General features: G+C 41.9%; 1 protein-coding gene across 1 annotated transcript in view; it reads right to left on the reverse strand.

Moving 5' to 3' along the window:
* The window catches only part of Tp53bp1 (tumor protein p53 binding protein 1), a 73515-nt gene that overhangs the window by 36130 nt on the left and 18835 nt on the right, over positions 1-18550 (reverse strand). Inside the window, exons 8-11 of the mRNA XM_028766928.1 lie at positions 16172-16298; positions 15457-15551; positions 11788-11978; positions 4492-5809 (exon numbers count right to left, since the gene is read on the reverse strand). Of these exons, the coding sequence (XP_028622761.1) occupies positions 4492-5809; positions 11788-11978; positions 15457-15551; positions 16172-16298 (1731 nt within the window). The remainder of the gene's footprint in view (positions 1-4491; positions 5810-11787; positions 11979-15456; positions 15552-16171; positions 16299-18550) is intronic.

Here is an 18550-nt window from a genome sequence, read left to right on the forward strand (position 1 = left end):
GTAGGGACAAGGGGACCAAAAGTCCAGTGTCCACCTCAGCTACATAAAGTTCAAGGCCAGGTAGGGCTAGAAGAGACTCTGTTTTTGTTTTTTAAAAACAAAAAGTCTACACACCAGGTAGACAGATCTATAACTGAAGCCAAGAGCAGAACTGCTTTGGGGGCTATAAAGATAACCTGTCATTCATACACACACATGCAAGAGCACACACACACACAGAGCCAAAAAGCGAGAGCAAAAAAGAGAGAAAGCGAGAGAGCGAGAGAGCAAGAGAGCGAGAGAGAGAGAGAGAGAGAGAGAGAGGCAGAGACAGAGACAGAGAGAGAGAGGCAGAGAGAGAGAGAGACAGAGAGAAAGACAGACAGACATATACATAGAGGAGAGGAAACAGAAAAAAAAAAAAGAAAAAGAAAATATATTTAAATGAAAAATATAAGTGTCCTAATTTTGGTAAGAAACCTAATGAACTGAGTTTATGGCCTGCCTAGTCTACATAGTGAATTCCAGGAGAGCCAGAACTACATAGAGAGACCCAGTCTCAAAAAGAAAACAAAAAGCTGAGACTCCATTATTTGTTTTCACTGCATGTTTTGCAGTGCTAGATATCAAACATTCGTGTCTTAAATATACTTGTCAAGTACTCCAACTCTAAGCCCCACCCCACATGCAGCCCCAAATCACCCCCTTGATACCCCTTATTCTGTTTGCGTGTTTATTTTTGAGACAAGGTCTCACATAGTCCAGGATGGCTCACTCGCTTGCTTGCTTTATTAAAATCTTATAATACATTTCATTTATTTATTGTGTGCATAACTGGGGGAAAGGGGTTGCCTTGAGTGTGTCATGGCACACATGTGGAAGGCAGAGAATAATTTCTGGGAACTCGGTTCTTTCCTATTACCAGTGGGTCCTTGGAATGGAATTCAGATTGTCAGACTTGGATGTAGGCACCTTTACCCATCTCACCTGCCCGTTATTTAATTTTTGAGACAGAGTCTCATGTAGCCCAGGCTGAACTCAAACTACCTCTGTAGCCAAGAACGACCTTGGCTTTCTGATCTTCCTGTGCCTACCTCCTAGATGCTGGGATTCCAGGTGTAGCCACCACACCAAATTTATTCAGTGCTGGAAACAGAACCCAGGGCTTCATCTTGCTGGGTAGGCTCTACCAAATGAACTACATTCCTAGCCCTCATTCTTTTTAAACTGAACAATCATCACCTCTCCACACTTCTCTAAGTTTAATCCCCCTAAGTTTTAGGAACTAAACGACTGTACTTTGTGCTAGTTTGTTTTTGCAGTGAAGGGATCTGTGGTGGTTTGAATTGGTTTGGTCCCCCCAGACTCAGGTATTTGAATTCTTGGGCCAGAGAGAGTGGAACTACTAGGAGGTATGGCCTTGTTGGTGGGGGTATGTCACTGTGGGGGTGGGCTTTGAAGTCTCCCAGGCTTAAGCTCTGCTCAGTGTAGAATGCCAGTCTCTTCCTGGCTGCCTGCAGAACAGTCTCTTCTGACTGCCTGGGGATCAAAATGTAGAACTCTCAACTCCTCCAGCATCATTTCTACTTGCATGCTGCTATGCTTCCTGCCATGACGATAACAGACTGAACCTCTTAGACTATAAGCCGGACCCAATTAAATGTTTTTCATTATAAAAGTTGCCTTGGTCATGGTGTCAGTTCACAGCAATGGAAACCCTAAGACAGCTTCAGACCTAGGCCTTAGGAAATCAAAGCAAGCTCCCTACAAATGAGCTACACCCCCCAACCCATAAACTATATTTTAAATACGTAATAGTTTTTCTTTTATAACATTCTTCTTTTAGACTAATTCTCTGACTCAAAAACTATTATTCTTCATGTCCTAATTTCTAAATAAAACTTTTCTTTTTTTTAACAAGTATTTATTTTTAACTCTTGTACCCAGGCGTAGGTGTAGACTCCAGGCGCCCTGAGGCTGGCAGGCCTATTGTTTCTTTTGAGCTGGACACTGGGCAGTCTTAGTCTCAGAGGCTTTTTCATAGAGAGTCTACAGCATAAACTAATCAGGCCTATCCTTAACTAAAACACCCAAATCTTTTATTTTATTTATTTTTATTTCTCTGTGTACTGTGCCTCATGTCTGTGCACCATGTGCAGGGTCTGTTGCCTGTGGGGGTCAGAAGAGGGTATCAGATCCCCTGAAGGTGGAGTTATAAGGGATTTTGAGTGATTCAAAGTAGGTGCTGGCAACCAAACTCTGACCCTCTGGAAGAACAGTAAGGACTCTCAACCACTGAACCATCTCTCGAGACCCCATTTTTAATTCCTCTTTTTTGCTTTGTTTTTGTTATTATTGTTGCTTTTCAAGACAGAGTTTCTCTCTCTGTGCAGCCTTGGCTGTCTTGGAATTCCCTATAAACCAGGCTGACTTGAAATCACATAAAATAACTTTTTTCAAATACTGAAATGAAGATTCCACCATCAAACTACATCCCCAAAACCTAAAAAAGAATCACTTTTAAAGAAGAAAAGGAAGGAACCCGTTTTTAGGATGCCTCCCTGCTGCATGGAGCAACTACTGTACTTCTCAACAAAATGGAAAGAGAGGGGAAAAAGAAGAGCAAAGAAGATGAGAGAAAGGAAGAAGGAAGGAGAAACCAAAGGAAAGAAGTGGAAAGAAAAGAGGGAGAGGAAGAGGTGAGGAGGGAGAGGAAGAGGATGGGCAGGAGGGACATGAAAGGGAGCAGAGGAGTTGGGGAGAGGAAGGACAGGGCAGAGAGGTAAACAGAGAGGGGAGGGGGAAGGAAATAAAGTCATTTTCCAGCATTTTTAATAATCCAGATGAATATTAGCAAAATATATTTTAATAAGACAGAGTCTATGAGAAAAAAATAGTTCATTCTGGCAACTAACAGAATAATCTGTTAATTCATAAAAAATACTATTATTATAACTAATATCTCAATATTTTAGAGTATTCTTTTGCTTACACACAACTATAAAAAATAGCTAAAAGGTATTCCTGCCAGGCATAGTGACATATACCTATAATCTCAGGACCTGAGATACAGAGATAAGAAAACATGGTTCTTCAAACTTGTCAAAAGCCCAGGAGATCAAAGGCCACAGCTGGGAACCTCTTGCTGTTATGTTGGATTGTCAAACTGTCAACATGTCTTCTAAATAGTTATGTTTATACATATAGACTTATGTTGCTCTCAATTTTGGTCAAAAAGCGTCTTTTTGCAGTGGACAGCAGTTACTACAGAGACTCCTATCTACCAAGTTACAAGGAGAAGTGGCCATGAGGGCTCAGCTGAGGATGAATCATCTATCTCCATGACGGCTTAGAGGACACTGCAAAAGAACAGGCAGGAAGAGTGAGAGTTGGTGGGTGAGGGCGGAGCTGTGAAACGCTGACTTGCATCGTTGCTGCACACAGCAACACACAGCACCTAGGACTGCCTGCACGGGACCCGCACAGATCAAGCCAGTCAAAACTCTAGCACAAACGGGGAAGAGGCTATTAGTAGTTGATGATGCTTAGGGAGAGATCTCCTTTGCAGCTATAGCTACTAGGAGGTTACCATACCCCAGGGGACGGCCCAACAGCCGTGCACAATGAACAGCCCAGGTAAGACTCAAGGGGCTGAGTTTTAATAACGAGCCAGTGAAGGAGAACATGGAATTGGGAGGGTGATGGGATCAGAAGCACCAGGAGGCAACTGGAAGGAGGTAATGGTAAATGAATATAATCAAAATATACTGTTCAAATGTATAGAATTTTCAGAAAATAAATTTAAAACATTGTTTTAAAATAAAGTTATTAAATATCAGGAAAAAAAGAGAATGTGAGGCCAGTCTGGATCATAAAAATGAAACCTTGAACCAAAAAAGACGGGGGCTGGGGGGGAGGTAGATGGATGGATCGATGGATGGATGGATGGATGGATGGAGACAGACAGATGAGGGGGAACCACTCACTGGTGACACCTGCCTAGTTGTCATGAGTGGGGTGGGGGCCTCAGGGGAAGGATGTAAGTAAGCAGAAGAAAATAACTTGTACAATTCCTAATTTCATGTATCGACTACTCTTTTTTTTTTTTTTTAAGATTTATTTATTTATTTTATTTATGAGTACACTGTAGCTGTCTTCGGACACACCAGAAGAGGGCATCCAATCTCATTACAGATGGTTGTGAGCCACCATGTGGTTGCTGGGATTTGAACTCAGGACCTCTGGAAGAGCAGTCAGTGCTCTTAACCACTGAGCCATCTCTCCAGCCCTATCGACTACTCTTGAGCTACGGGTGCTGATAACCTCAAATGAGCTCTGGTCATACAAATAATTACAACTATGGAAGAAAACTAGAACCCCTAATCTCAAAATTTCCCAAATACTGTTCCTTCAAGCTCACACTGAGTCCTGACACAGTATGTGGGCTCTCCTCCTCCCTTTCCAGATAGGAACCTAGCTGGATAGCTCCAAATGAAATCTGTTACCACTCACCACTAGAACTTTCACAGAAACTTTGTGAGGCACGGGCAGGGGCCTTCTCAAGCTGCTGGCACGCGCCCTCTGATCCCAGCTGCTTGTCATCAGCCACTTTTTCATCCACAGTCACTGGGCTCTCTTTCTCTTGAACTTGGGTCTGCTGCATCTCCTGGTCGGGCCTGACAGGTTCATCTCTCACTGAAGGCAGAGGAAGTTGTGAAGAGTCTTCTGCTACAGAGTCCTTTCCTGTGGGCTCTGCTTTTGTATCTCCATCACACTCCACACTCTTTTCCTCTGGAGTATTTAATCTATTCTCAGCACATGGTTCTTCCTCTGGAGTAGCACCCTCCCAGGACTGGGAGTCTGAGCACTTCTCCACTCCCTCCAAAGGTTCACAGGAAATGTCAACTCTAGGAGAGGGTTCCTTCACATCAACGATAACAACACTGGAGTCCTCAGAAGTAGCTTCTTCCCAAGTTTCTGGATCCTTATGTTCTAATTCCTGGTCAAGTCCTGGCAGCTTCTGGGGAGAGTCAATACTAATCACACTGGTTTCAACTTCCATAGCTTCTGGGCATACCTCTTTGGGGGCTTCCTTCTGAAGACACAACGCCTCAGACTGAGTTTCAGTCAGAGAAAGGTGCAGTGGGATACTTTCCATCGGTTCTTCTTTGGGCTCCTCTCTGTGACTTCCACTGGGAGTCTCAGGGACTTCTTCTACTTCAGATCCCGAAAACCCTTCCTCTGGATGGTGTTCTTTCATTTCCATAGCCTCCTCCTGATCTAAGACACTGGAGAGTGCCTCAGAGCGGGTAGCTGGAGAAGGAACTGCCTGACTCCCAGAATCGCAAGTAAGGTCGATGCAAACATCTTCAGCAACCACGTCTTCTCTGCCTTTACAGCCAGCAGCTAAAACACCAACATCACCTCTGTCCTCTGTTTCATCCTCTTTTGTTTTATCTACATTCTGACTCATTTCTACCTGGTTGTCCTGTTCTGGATTCACCAAGACATTTTCACTTTCAGCAGGAAGTTTAGAATTGGTAACTGGAGATGAGGGTTCAGTATCATCAATCTGTGTATTCTCTCCTTCTTCCTCAGTCCTGGGAGAACCCAAGCTCTCCATCTTTGAGGACTGACTATACTCACTTGTAGAAAGCATCAGTTTGCAAGACTCCCCTGTCATGGAGAGCCCAAGGTCATCAGTGAAATTCTTTGGTTCGCTCTCTGAAGTCTTCGAACACTCAACAGTGAGAGATGAGCTATGCAAACCTCCACCTTTCTTCCCATCATTTGACGGTTCTTCCAAACTTGGTGATGGAATGAAAATGTCCTAAGGAAGAATAAAAAGAGTCAAGCTATCAGCTGTCCATATCATGTCTCTTATATCTAACCCTTGGATTCATCTACATTTCTAAATCAATTCATCAAAAATTAAAGAACTCTAGCTAGGACTGTAATTCTAGAACTCCAAACCTTACAAACATGCCTTCAACTACACAAGTCACTCTGTTCAGTGTTTTTCCTATAAAATCCCTAGCAAAGAATAAGCATAATCCAAAACAAAAACCTAAAGTACTAACTTATTAAGAACAGGAAGATCCAAATTTAACTTCACCATCAAACTATTAAAATTATGTCTATACTATATAATAGACCCCTGACATACACTTAAAGAACCATCTCCAATCTCACAAGGTATGACTCCATACTCATTCTGCTTCTCTGAACCACTCTAAACACTCATGAAGCAGATGTTAAAATGCAGAGATGGGGCTGAAGAGATGGCTGGAGAGTGGTTAAGAACACTGGCTGCTCTTCCTGAAGACCTAGGTTCATTTGCCAGCACCCACATGACAGCTCACAATTGTCTCTAACTCCAATTTCAAGGGATCCAACAACCTCACATGACATACCTGCAGCCAAAATGCCAGACATACATGTGTATAATGCCAATGCACATAAAGTAAAAATAAATTTTTAAAAATGTGAAGTTAGAAGATCATTTGTCGGGGGCTGGAGAGATGGCTTAGTGGTTAAGAGCATTGACTGCTCTTCCAGAGGTCCTGAGTTCAAATCCCAGCAACCACATGGTGGCTCACAACCATCCGTAATGAGATTGGATGCCCTCTTCTCTGGCTGTCTTCTGGTGTGTCCGAAGACAGCCAGAAGACAGCCAGCGACAGTGTACTCATAAATAAAATAAAGTGTACTCATAAATAAAATAAATAAATAAATCTTTAAAAAAAAAAAAAAAGAAGATCATTTGTCAGCAGAGAAATGTAATTAAAACCACAATAAGCCAGGCAGTGGTAACGCACACCTTTAGTCCCACTGCCCAGGAGGCAAAGGCAGGCAGGATCTTGGAGAGTTTGAAGACAGCCTGATCTATATAGTGTGTTCCAGGACAGCCAGGGATATTCTCATTCTCTCATTCTCTCATTCTCACATTCTCTCATTCTCTCATTCTCTCATTCTCTCTCTCTCTCTCTCTCTCTCTCTCTCTCACACACACACACACACACACACACACACAATCTGTCTAAAAGTAAGAAAGAAGGAACCATAAAATGGCTAAGGTTCTAAACACTCACAAAACTAAGCACCAACACAGAACAACTGTAATCCTCACACACTGCTGGGAAAAAGCAAAACATACAGCCACAGTAGGCAGCCCCTCCTGTGATTAAACACATGACCCCAAAATTCTCAGTATAGGCTGCTGAGGCTTGCTCAGTTGGTAGAGTGCTTCCCTAGCAAACACAAAGCTGCCCCAGCACTCCTGAGGCAGAGGCAGGAGAATCTCTGTGAGTTTTGAAGTCTATATAGAAAATTCCAGGCCATCCAAGAATACACAGAGAAACCCTGTCTCAAAAAAATAAAGCAGCAACAACAAAAAAAATGAAAACTTATACAAAGCCCTGGGCACCTTGAAACATTCCAGTAATCCCAGAGCTTGGAAGGCGAAGGCAGGCAGCCTGGTGTAAATTCCAGGCCAGCCTGAACTACATAGTGAGCTCAAGTCATTGAGGGCTACAGTGTATTAATACACACACCCATGCACACTATGCTGAGGCATACACATTTAATCTCAGCACTTGGAAGGAAAAGACAAACAGATCTCTATGAGTTCAAGGCCAGCCTAGCCTACATAATGAGATCCAGGATAGCCAAGGATACACAGTAAGAACCTGTCTCAAAAATAATAATAATAATAATAATAATAATAATAATAATAATAATAATAAACATATGCGTCAATTCTCTCTGGATTGTTTTCCTGGTGATCAAACTCAGGTTATCAGGCTTTGGAGGCAAATACCACTGTCACCCAAGTCATCCTGCTGCCACAATTGCTGTTTCTTTCTTTTTACTTTTTATTTTTTTGGGGGGTGGGAGTAGGGTGAGTGTTAAAATAGGATCTCATGTCGCCCAGGATGACTTTGAACACCTGCTCTTCCCATCTGCACCATCCAGTGCTACAATTACAAGCATGTGCCTCCATGCTTTGCTTTCAATTGATGTTGTATTATTTATTTTTCATCTATTATAAGTGTTTATGTGTGTGTGGATAGTACATGCATCTAAGCATCTGTCTGTACCACAGCACATGTGGTGGTTAGAACAACCCCAGCTCTCTCTCTTTCCACCTTTAAAAATAACATGTTGGGGAGCTGGAAAGATGGTTCAGCGGTTAAGAGCACTGACTGCTCTTCCAGAGGTCCCGAGTTCAATTCCCAGCAACCACATAGTGGCTCACAACCATCTGTAATGGGATCTGATGCCCTCTTCTGTTGTATCTGAAGACAGCTACAGTATACTCATATAAATAAAAGAAATAAATCTTGAAAAAAAATGTAGGATTTGATACATAATAAAAAATTGAGAGAACTCACAAAGTAGAATGGTAGAGTCAACATCTACTTGATTTCTGAAATCCTGCTAAGCAATGGTAAAGCATTTTTTCCTAGCATACATAATTCTCAAAAAAGAGAAAGAGCTACATATATATGTAGTTATACACACATGAACACATACATATATAATATTCATACATGCACACATATACACATACATATTCTGGAAGAGTAGCAATCCACTTGGCAGACAAGTGAAAGGTAATTGTGAGGCCAATAAGAGAAAGCCAGGAAGTTACCAGGGTGACACCACCACACTCTACCATGTCCCCCCAAAAGGACTTAGGACTTGGCAGTAACATCAGATAATTTTAAAAGTGATGGTCAAGTTGCTGCTAAAAACAGGAGGAGGACTGCCTGGAAGTCTATTTAAGAAGCAGTTCAACTCCCATATCCTCTTTCCCTGCCCTTCCTCTGCCCAGGAGAAAATAAAGCACAAAGCCTGGACAGGAGGACAAGAGAAACAGTTATGAGAGCACCATCCTGAAGACAGAGGGAGGGATTAAAGAAAACCTACATACTAAGGGAAACCCATCCCTGTGTCTCATGACCTTCACCTCACACTTTTCCTTTAAAGGACTTCTGTACAATAACAACCAGCCCTGTACCCAGCAGGCAGGCAGATTAGACTTTCCTGGGGAATCGGACCAACCCAAGATGATCAGGATTCTGACACTAGGGCACACCTGACAAAATGCCCCAGATCATATTCAGTGAATCTCAGAACAAGAAGTCTAATCATCACCTCAGAACCAGAGTTCTGGTGTTTCGCTCTTAAATATCAGCAAATAAGGAAAAGCCCTCATTTAAAAAACAATAAGCTCCAGAACTGGAGAGATCGCTCAGTGATTAAGAGCACTGACTGCTCTTCCAAAGGTCCTGAGTTCAATTCCCAGTAACCACATGGTGGCTCACAACCATCTGCAATGGGGTCTGATGCCCTCTTCTGGTGTGTCTGAAGAGAGCAATGGTGAATACATAAATAAATAAAGCTTTTAAAAAAATAACAATGCACATTAAAAAAAAAACAGCAAGGGTCAGTAAGATGACTCAGTAGGTATGGTGATATGAGTAAGAATGGCCCCACAGACTTTATATTCAACGGCTTAGGCACCAGGGACATGCACTATTTAAAAGTATTAGAAGAATTAGGAGGTATGGCCTTAAAGGAAGTATGTCACTGGGGGGTGGGATTTGAGGTTTTAAAAGTTCTCATCAAGCCCAATATCTTTCTCTCTGACTGCAGATCAGAACATAGCTCTCAGCTACTGTTCCAGTATGCTGCCATGCTCCCCACCATGGTGATAATGGACTAAACTGCTGAAACTGTAAGCAAGCCCCCAGTTAAATGCTTTCTCTTATCATTTCTGCCATGGTCATGGTGTCTCTTCACAGCAGTAGAACAGTGACTAAGACAGAAGGAAAGGCACTAGCTTGTCAAGCTTGGTAACTGGTTCGCAGACTCAAAAGGTACAAAGAGAGAACCAATACATTCAAATTGTCCTATGACCTCCACAATGTATTAGACCACACTTGTATGTGTAAAAACACTCATACCTCGAACAAACTAAATGTAAAAGACATCAAAACATGAAGGAGACCTAATTCATTTGCAAGAATTCATGCCTAGCATGCACAGACTGGGACTAACCCTAGAATTAATAAAACCACTCAACAAGCTAAGGGTAATGGCACACACCTTTAATCCCCACACTTGGGAGGCAGCAGCCAGACTATACAGTGAGTCCTAGGGCAGCCAGAGCTACACAGTGAGACCTTGTCTCAAAAAAAAACACTCAGCAAAACTGTGTGATAGAAGAACACATTCCACCACTCAGCAACCAGAGGCAGTGTGATCAGAGGTTCCATGTCATCCTCAGTTACTATATGACTCAAAAAAAAAAAAAAAAAGAAGAAGAAAGTCAACAGGACTGGTGTGTACACTTCATTCACCAGACGGTTTAGCTCCCCAACACTGATATGGTGACTCATGTCTGTAATCCTAGCAGCTAGCAAGCCAAGGCTGACGAGTACAAGGCTAGCCTGAGTTACAAAGCAAGACTCTGTCTCAAAAAATCAATAAATAAGACCAGATGCTCAGCGGCTGCGAATCTGCTCAGCACGTTTGAGGCTCCAGCTCCACCCCTAGCGCCACTTAAACAAACACACTATCTTAAAGCCTATTGACAAGAGTGACTCATGGGAAAGAGAAAACTTGCCAAAATTATTTTTATTAAGGAGAAACACTGACATAAGACAAAAATATTCAGAGGGGAAAAAAAGACCTTAAGAATTAAAAACAAAGGCTCAGAAGTTAGTAATTCAGAGGATTAAAATAGATGGTAAACCCCAACAACTGCACCTACACTTTGCATAAGAAAAATAAAACATCCTTACACTAGTCTGTGCATCGACCTTCTTAGCAGCATGATTCACACAGACAAAAAAGAGAAACAAATTCAATGTTCATCAACTGACAAACTAAAGAGTAAATGTCTAATACACGCAACACAGTGTCAGTTACAATAGTCTGAAATTTTGCTCCATGCAGTAACATGGATGAACCTGGAAATCATACAGTTTGCTCAGCTGTCAATCTGATATAATCCAGAAACATCTGGGGGTTCAGAGTACAAATACTGGAACAAAGAGAAAATCCTGTGGGATAACAGTAACAAAAAAGTAAGTCACAGGGCCCAAAAAATCAGAATGGCTTAATGCTACTGAATGAAAGCAACAAAAATTCCAAGACAACAGCAAAATACCTTCCAAACCTTTAAAGGCAAGTATTCCCAATCATCTATAATTCCATGGCATTCAAACTATAAAATGAGTAAGAGAGTTAGAAAAAGGCTCTTCTTAGAAAATGTCCCCAACCAGCATGAGGAACTCAACCTATGGGTTGTGACCCCTCTGGGGGTCACATGATCCTTTCGCAGGGTCACACATCAGATATCCTGCATATCAGATATTTACATTAAAATTCATAACAGTAGAAAAATCACTGTCATGAAATAGAAATGAAGATAATTTTATGGTTGAGGGTCACTACAACATGAGTTTGTTTTTTTTTGTTTGTTTGTTTGTTTGTTTTGGTTTTTCAAGACAGGGTTTCTCTGTGTAGCCCTGGCTGTCCTGGAACTTACTCTGTAGACCAGGCTGGCCTTGAACTCAGAAATTCGCCTGCCTCTGCCTCCCAAGTGCTGGGATTAAAGGCAAGTGCTGCCACTACCACCTAGCTTAGAGTACTTTTTAAAAGATTGGTCTAGATGTGTTGTTCTGTGGCAAATCACTTGCCTAGAATCTATGCATCCCTAAGTACACATCCCTGACCCACCACGCAAGAAGGGAAGGAAAAGCAGCAGGAGATGGGAACTCTTCCTGCAAAACTCACATGAGAGAACTCAGGCTGGGACGGGATGGGAAGTGAGCCAGGAGTGAAAACTGGCGTGCTCCGAGACACTGGTGTTGATGCTTGCGGCTGAGATGGGAGAAGGGGTTTTTCTATCTCCATTGCTTCATCATCCTGAAGCTTCTGGAAAGGCTCCCCTCCTTCAGGTATCACTGACGTATCCATGGGCTCATCTGGTTCCATACAGAGGAAATGAATTACAAAATTAGCACTCATCAATATTACTAACAGCAATTATGTTACAGAAATTTCCATTGCAAAATACAATGTCCTAATTTTCAAAAAAAAACTGAAATGACAGTAGGTTGTGTCCCACCAGTCCTACCCTGTGGGAGGAGGGAATGTATGAGTACACATGTGTGCACACATATGGCACTCAGAGTACAGCTTTTAGGAGTTGGTTCTCTCCTGTCACTGTGGGCTCCAGGGAGCAAACTCAGGTTGTTAAAGCGCTTTACAGACAAGCATTTTCAATCATGTCAGCAGCCCACAGCTAATTTTAGACACAGATTAAAATGGGTTTCCATCTGAGAATGCCTACCAATCCATAAGAAATGTAAATTACATTTTCTCTAAACACTCCCAGATTATCCTAGCTCATTTTCTGTAGGAACAGCCAGATCCATTTTTTCCTGTGTTTCTGTATGTGGTAGGTGTGCATGTGTATGAATGTCTACATGTGTGTACGTGTGGGATGATACCTATGGAAGCCCAAGGTTGATGTGGAGAATCTTCCTTGATGACTTCCTAGTATTGCTAGCCAGCTTGCTCCTTGGATTCCATCTTGGCCTTCTGAAGGTAGATTTAGGAGCTCTCCTAGCATTTACATGGTTCTAGGGATCCCAACAGTAGTCCTCCTGTTTACACAGTAAGCACTTCAACTGTTGAGCCATCTCCCCAGCATTTAATGCCACCTAATTTAACTACAACATACTCTGCCCCAGACCTTGAAAGGCAATGAACTTGCTCATCACTCTAAGTTTGTATGAACTCATTATGCCTGCAGTAAGTCCTGCTAAGTGCAGAGACTGACACCAGTACAAATACAGAGCCACCAATGCCAATCAACACTGACTTATCTCAGAATCAAGAGACTGACTATAACAAAAACTGCTCAAGAGGAAACACACAAAGAAAACACTATCACTGTTCATGGGGTTGGGAAATGGCTCAGAGGTTAAAAGTACAGGCTACAGCTCTTTCAAAGGACCCAAGTTTGATTCTCAGCACCCACCTGGCAGCTTACAGCCATCTGCAACTCCAGTTCTAGGGATCAATCCTATCTTGGCCTAAGAGGGCACCATGCATACAAGTAATACACAAACACACATGCAGGCAAAATATCCATATATATAAAGCTTAAAACCACTGTTTCTGCATGATATACTACCTACCTTAAGGCAATCGAGCCCATCCTCAGAGCCAGCCTAGGTAGCTATTTAATTCATCAAACTTTTCACCCTTATTTTTACAACTTGATCCCAACCAAACCAGTCAAAAACTACTTACTCCATTTAGCTTTCCCAGCTTACACTCATGTTACCAACCGCCTACACTCCAAACTTCAGTGCCCACCCTGGCTGCTTGCTCAGCCTCACCCTCACATACCAGGCTGAAGAGATTTTAAGGCCCAGTGCTACAAACTTTGATTTAGTTTAATAATCTAAGATAGATGACAAAACAAACAGATCTAAATAAGATGTATCTGAGACCTCACAAACAAGGGTGCATATGATTCAGGGTTACATGGGAAAAAAGAAGATTCATCAAATATATAATGATGCCAAAAATACTTTTACAAAAATACGACATAAAAATACTTTTTCCTATGTACAGAAAGTGCTTTGAAAAACACATCCAAATAATAACTGCACTTAAATCTACACTGTGACCCAAGGTAATATTTTTTTCACATTACTCTTTTATAACTCTTCCAAATTTTATATAGTATTGATTATAAACAAGGAGAAGAAGAAGCATCTTTAATGTAATTCTTTTTATATGTTCACATTACAGATAGAAAAAGTTAAGAAATTAGCCTAATAATCTAAGTAGGGTTTTTGCAGAATGAAAGCCCATCATTCTGACTAAAGATGCCACCAATTATACATATAGTTAGAATGCTACTGGTCTCTACAACTATTTGAACCAATGCTAATGGTACCCACAACTTAGCAGACAGACAAGCAGAGAGAAGTCTGAGGCTAACCCTGCATCTTAGTACTTCTCAGTACACCCAGAACTCAATAGCACAGACAGCACTGTCACAGAACATCTGACAAGTTAAAGCAAATGTCTCAGAGGCAAATGCCAGAGTTCAGATCCTAACTATATTACTAGTTGTGAAATTTGTAACCTCATTTCCTCATATGCAATGTGGGGATAAAACTCATGCTTTTAATCCCAGCACTTGGAAGGCAGAGGCAAGTGAATCTCTGAGTTCGGAGGCCAGCCTGGTCTACAGAGTGAGTTCCAGGACAGCCAGAGCTACACAGAGAAAGAAACCCTGTCTCCAAAACAAACAAGCAAACAAATAACCTTAAGTACTACTTAGGATTTTTGTGTGGATTCTCTGAGGGAAAAAAACAGAGAAATAACTGAACAAATGACATCACCTGGTATAAACAATGTATTTAATAATATTGTAAAATTATCCAGCCTTATTGATATATGAATAAAAAGAGCACAGAAGTACAGTGCTACAAAGCTGAAATACTAGCAATCAGGAGGGGAAGGGAGAGGATCGCTATCTGAAGGGCAACCCAGGACACATAGGCAGACCTCTGTCTCAAACACAAAACAAAACAGAGGAAAAAGAAGAAACTCACAGAATTTACAGGAAAAATTTGGAAAAGACAGATGTTTAGAAATACATAAACATTTAGAAATTCATAGGGTAGGAATCTAGCTTTATTGGTAAAATTCTTGCCCACTCTGCTAGAAGCCCAAAATCAGATCCCCAATACCACATACAGCCAGGCACAGTGGCACACACTGTCATACTTGTGTATTATACAACATAACTGTATTACAATTGTATGTGTATATATATATATACATGTATGTATGTATGTATGTATGTATAGATAGATAGATACATATATATATGGTAGAGGGAGATTTATTGATTTATTGATTTATAGTAGAGGAAGGTAGAAGCTGGGGATCCAATGTTCAAAGGACAAAGGAGAGCCTAGGATACATGAGACCATCTCAGAGAGTAAGGGGGATACTAAGGCCTCATAAGACAAATTAAGTTAAAATTTTTATCAGCTCCTTCAAGGCACCCTCAATTATTTTAATAAAAACAAAAATAAAGCGCCTAAGAAACAACTTCTGGCTTTCTCTCACTTAGAAACATATTAGCATGTATCTGAAATGTACTAGGTAATTAATTAATAATAAATCCAATACTTCTCCATACTAATTTACTTGGGTTCAATTTTAAAAATAAAAAATTTTCACCAGAGCATTTTTTTTCTAAATTAAAGTAAAAGATCTGTGCTTAAAAAGCAAAGAGCTTGAGCGGTTTATCCTAGGTACACGGGTCTCAGCGGGTGTTGCGAAGCTCAAGGAAGCGTGCGTTTGGCAAGGCTGAGAGCACTGCTCCTCTCCTGGGCTGAGATGAACAGACAGATCACGACGGCTCACCTTTTCTCCCTCCTTGCTCTGTGGGGCTGCTAGGAACGATAAAAGGGGTAGATCGGAAAGCATCAGGGGAAGGAGCAACAAGATCTGAGGAATTCCTTTATATAAAGAGAGAATCACAGGTTACTTTACTGCAGCCAAGGGTTTAACATGTGCTTTGACTTCTTAACAAAAACATCCAACACACATAATTAATAGCAAATATACTTAATGTTTCTCCTGAACAGCAATCTGAGACTCAAACAGCTCTCAAACACTAAGTTTTTAAAAAGTAAGGGCAAAATGAATGAGTAGACATAAAATATAATGACTAAACAGGACATTCACAGTTCTAAGACATAAAAAAATTACCTCATTTTACATAGTATGAAGAGTATGCATTTTTATTTAAAAACAAAAACAAGCACAAAAACAAAACACAAACCCTTTGTCCTAGCGAATCATTCTGTCCTATATTGTTAAGTGACAATATAACGCTAGGAAGAGGCGGGGCCAACACTTGGTTCTCATGTATCACATTTATAAACTGCAAGGCACTGATTTTCTAGTGAAACCTTTAGCTACCACCATCAAACCTCCAATGGGAAAATACAGACTTTAAACAGTTCCCCTAAATTCTCACCCCCAAACTCCTAAGCCCTGGATCCCAGCTTCTGGCTCTGACAGGAGCTCTGGTCTGAATGGTGACCTGGCTCTCCAGGCTCTCAGGCTTACTTACGTGGAAAGACTCTCCTGAACAAGGGGCTTCTGACCAGACAGCTGCAGGAGCTGCAGGGTGGTAGCAGGTGTGGAAACCGGAGAGCACCCAGCTTCCTCCCTTGAAGGAGTAGAACAACCATCAGAAGCTAGTGGGGGAGAAAAGTTAGAGTTGTATTTACTTCTCAGACTGACATCACTGCATGGGAGAACCTACTCAGTGCCGCAAAAACAGCAATACCTAGTCTGCCACACTTCAGGGGAGAAGTCCTTTCTGTGGAAGCACAACTCAGTGGGACATCAGAAGGCACAAATTTTGAATCAATGGCAACCCCATGCCCCATTTCAGGTTGGTTGGTTTGTTTTTATATTTTTTAAGTCAGGGTTTCTCTTGTGTTGCCCTGGCTGTCCTGGACCTCACTATAGACCAGGCTGGACTCCAACTCAGAGATCTACCTGCCTCTGCCTCCCGAATGCAGGGATTAAAGGTGTAAGCCACCACCACCCAGTCATATTTTTTTTAATAGACAATTGGTTAAAAGAGTTCCTTCATCCTTTCTACCACAGACTAAGCTTTGAGAAGGTAATGGTTCAAAACAACACATCTCTGGGCATCTCTGTGCTTTCACTAATGCTTATCAGACATTCTATTTCAAAAATGAGGAAAATAATCCTGAAAGCTGGTTCCAAGAATTGGGGCCCAGTCAGTCATAGCCCGACTTTTGGATCACAGCCTTTGGAACTGGTTTGTATGGGAAATGTAGAATTGTTTGCAGATGCAGGATAAAGTTTTTAAAACACTGAGAAGCTAGGTGAGAGTCTATAAGACCAGGATGCAGAAAAAAGTGCACACAGTAGAAGCCTGGGTCACACAGCTTTAAAGTGAAAAAGGACTCTACTAGAAACGGAACCACTGTCTAGAACTGTACTATCAACCACTCAAGACATTCTATAACTGAATACAGACCACTCATGATACAGTCTAGAAAAGATCTGCACTCTACTTATGTCCTAAGAATTTGATGCTGAATTCGTAAGTAATGGACTGGCTGGATATGGTGGCACATGCCTTCAGCACCAGCATTTGAAAGGCAGAGGCAGATGGATCTCTGTAAGTTCAAGGCCAGCCAGGACTACATAGCAAGTTCTAGTACAGCCAGGGCTACAAAGTTAACAATCTGTCACTAGGAGAGTCAGAAAAAGTAATGAACTAATTTGTTCGATAGAAGAAACTGCACATCAGGAAAGCACCCTGCTCACTGTTCCGATTCTTCTCAACAGTAGAAGAATAGAAAGCTATGAAAATGTGTTGCCGGGCAGTGATGGCACATGCCTTTAATCCCAGCACTTGGGAGGCAGAGGCAGGCAGATTTCTGAGTTCGAGGCCAGCCTGGTCTACAGAGTGAGTTCCAGGACAGCCCGGGCTATACAGAGAAACCCTGTCTTGAAAAACAAAAAAACAAAAAAAAAAAAGAAAGAAAATGTGTAGTGTGTTTAAAGATATAGTGTACAGGGGATGTATCTCTAACTGTTAATTGCACCATTAAAGAGAAACCTCTTCATGTTCTTTAGTGAGACAACAGCAGGTAAGAACCCACTCATGCTGGGCAGTGGTGGCGCACACCTTTAATCCCAGCGCTTGGGAGGCAGAGGCAGGTGGATTTCTGAGTTCGAGACCAGCCTGGTCTACAGAGTGAGTTCCAGGACAGCCAGGACTATACAGAGAAACCCTGTCTCAAAAAAAAGAAAACAAAAACAAAAAAAGAAACCCACCCACTCATCTGAAAGGAAAAGAGGCTAAACTGACAATGCCACCACATGAGTTCCCTGCTGCAAAATGGCTGCCAAGGGACGTGCTTCTCCAAGGGCACCCTCAAAGACACTGCAACTGGGATCCGACAGGGAAAGGCTACATCTGGAGCTGGCAGAACTGGGAGCACCATCCACACAGCATTGTTTTTGTAGGCATGAAAGATGTAAAAACAAGAGGGGCACTGAAGTTGGCACCAAAGTTTCAGAAAGCTGCTGAGTACAGGCAATGTGTGGAGAGGTTAGCTCCCTGTAATAAGGCCCTTCAAGGCCACTGCATTAAGTTTGGAAGGTGAAACTTAAGTCACAATGGAGAATCCAGAACGCTCAGAGGTGCCAAAACCATAGGAAATCTGCCAAGGAAAACTGCAGTGGAGTTAACCCTGGACAGGTCATATGTGCTGAAGGCATCAGGACGGAAGGACAGAGGACACAAAGCTGGGGCCCAGAGAACAAGACCACAAGGCCAATCACATGGGCTACAGGTTTTGGTACTTGTTCTGCTGGATGTCACACTTGCTCTGTCCTCATCCCTCTCTTAATATATGATCTGATTTTCAGTTTTATAGAGCCTCATAGTTAAGAGATACGG

The sequence above is a fragment of the Grammomys surdaster genome, unplaced genomic scaffold (genome assembly GCF_004785775.1).
Source record: "Grammomys surdaster isolate TR1022 unplaced genomic scaffold, NIH_TR_1.0 170, whole genome shotgun sequence".
Lineage (NCBI taxonomy): Eukaryota > Metazoa > Chordata > Mammalia > Rodentia > Muridae > Grammomys > Grammomys surdaster.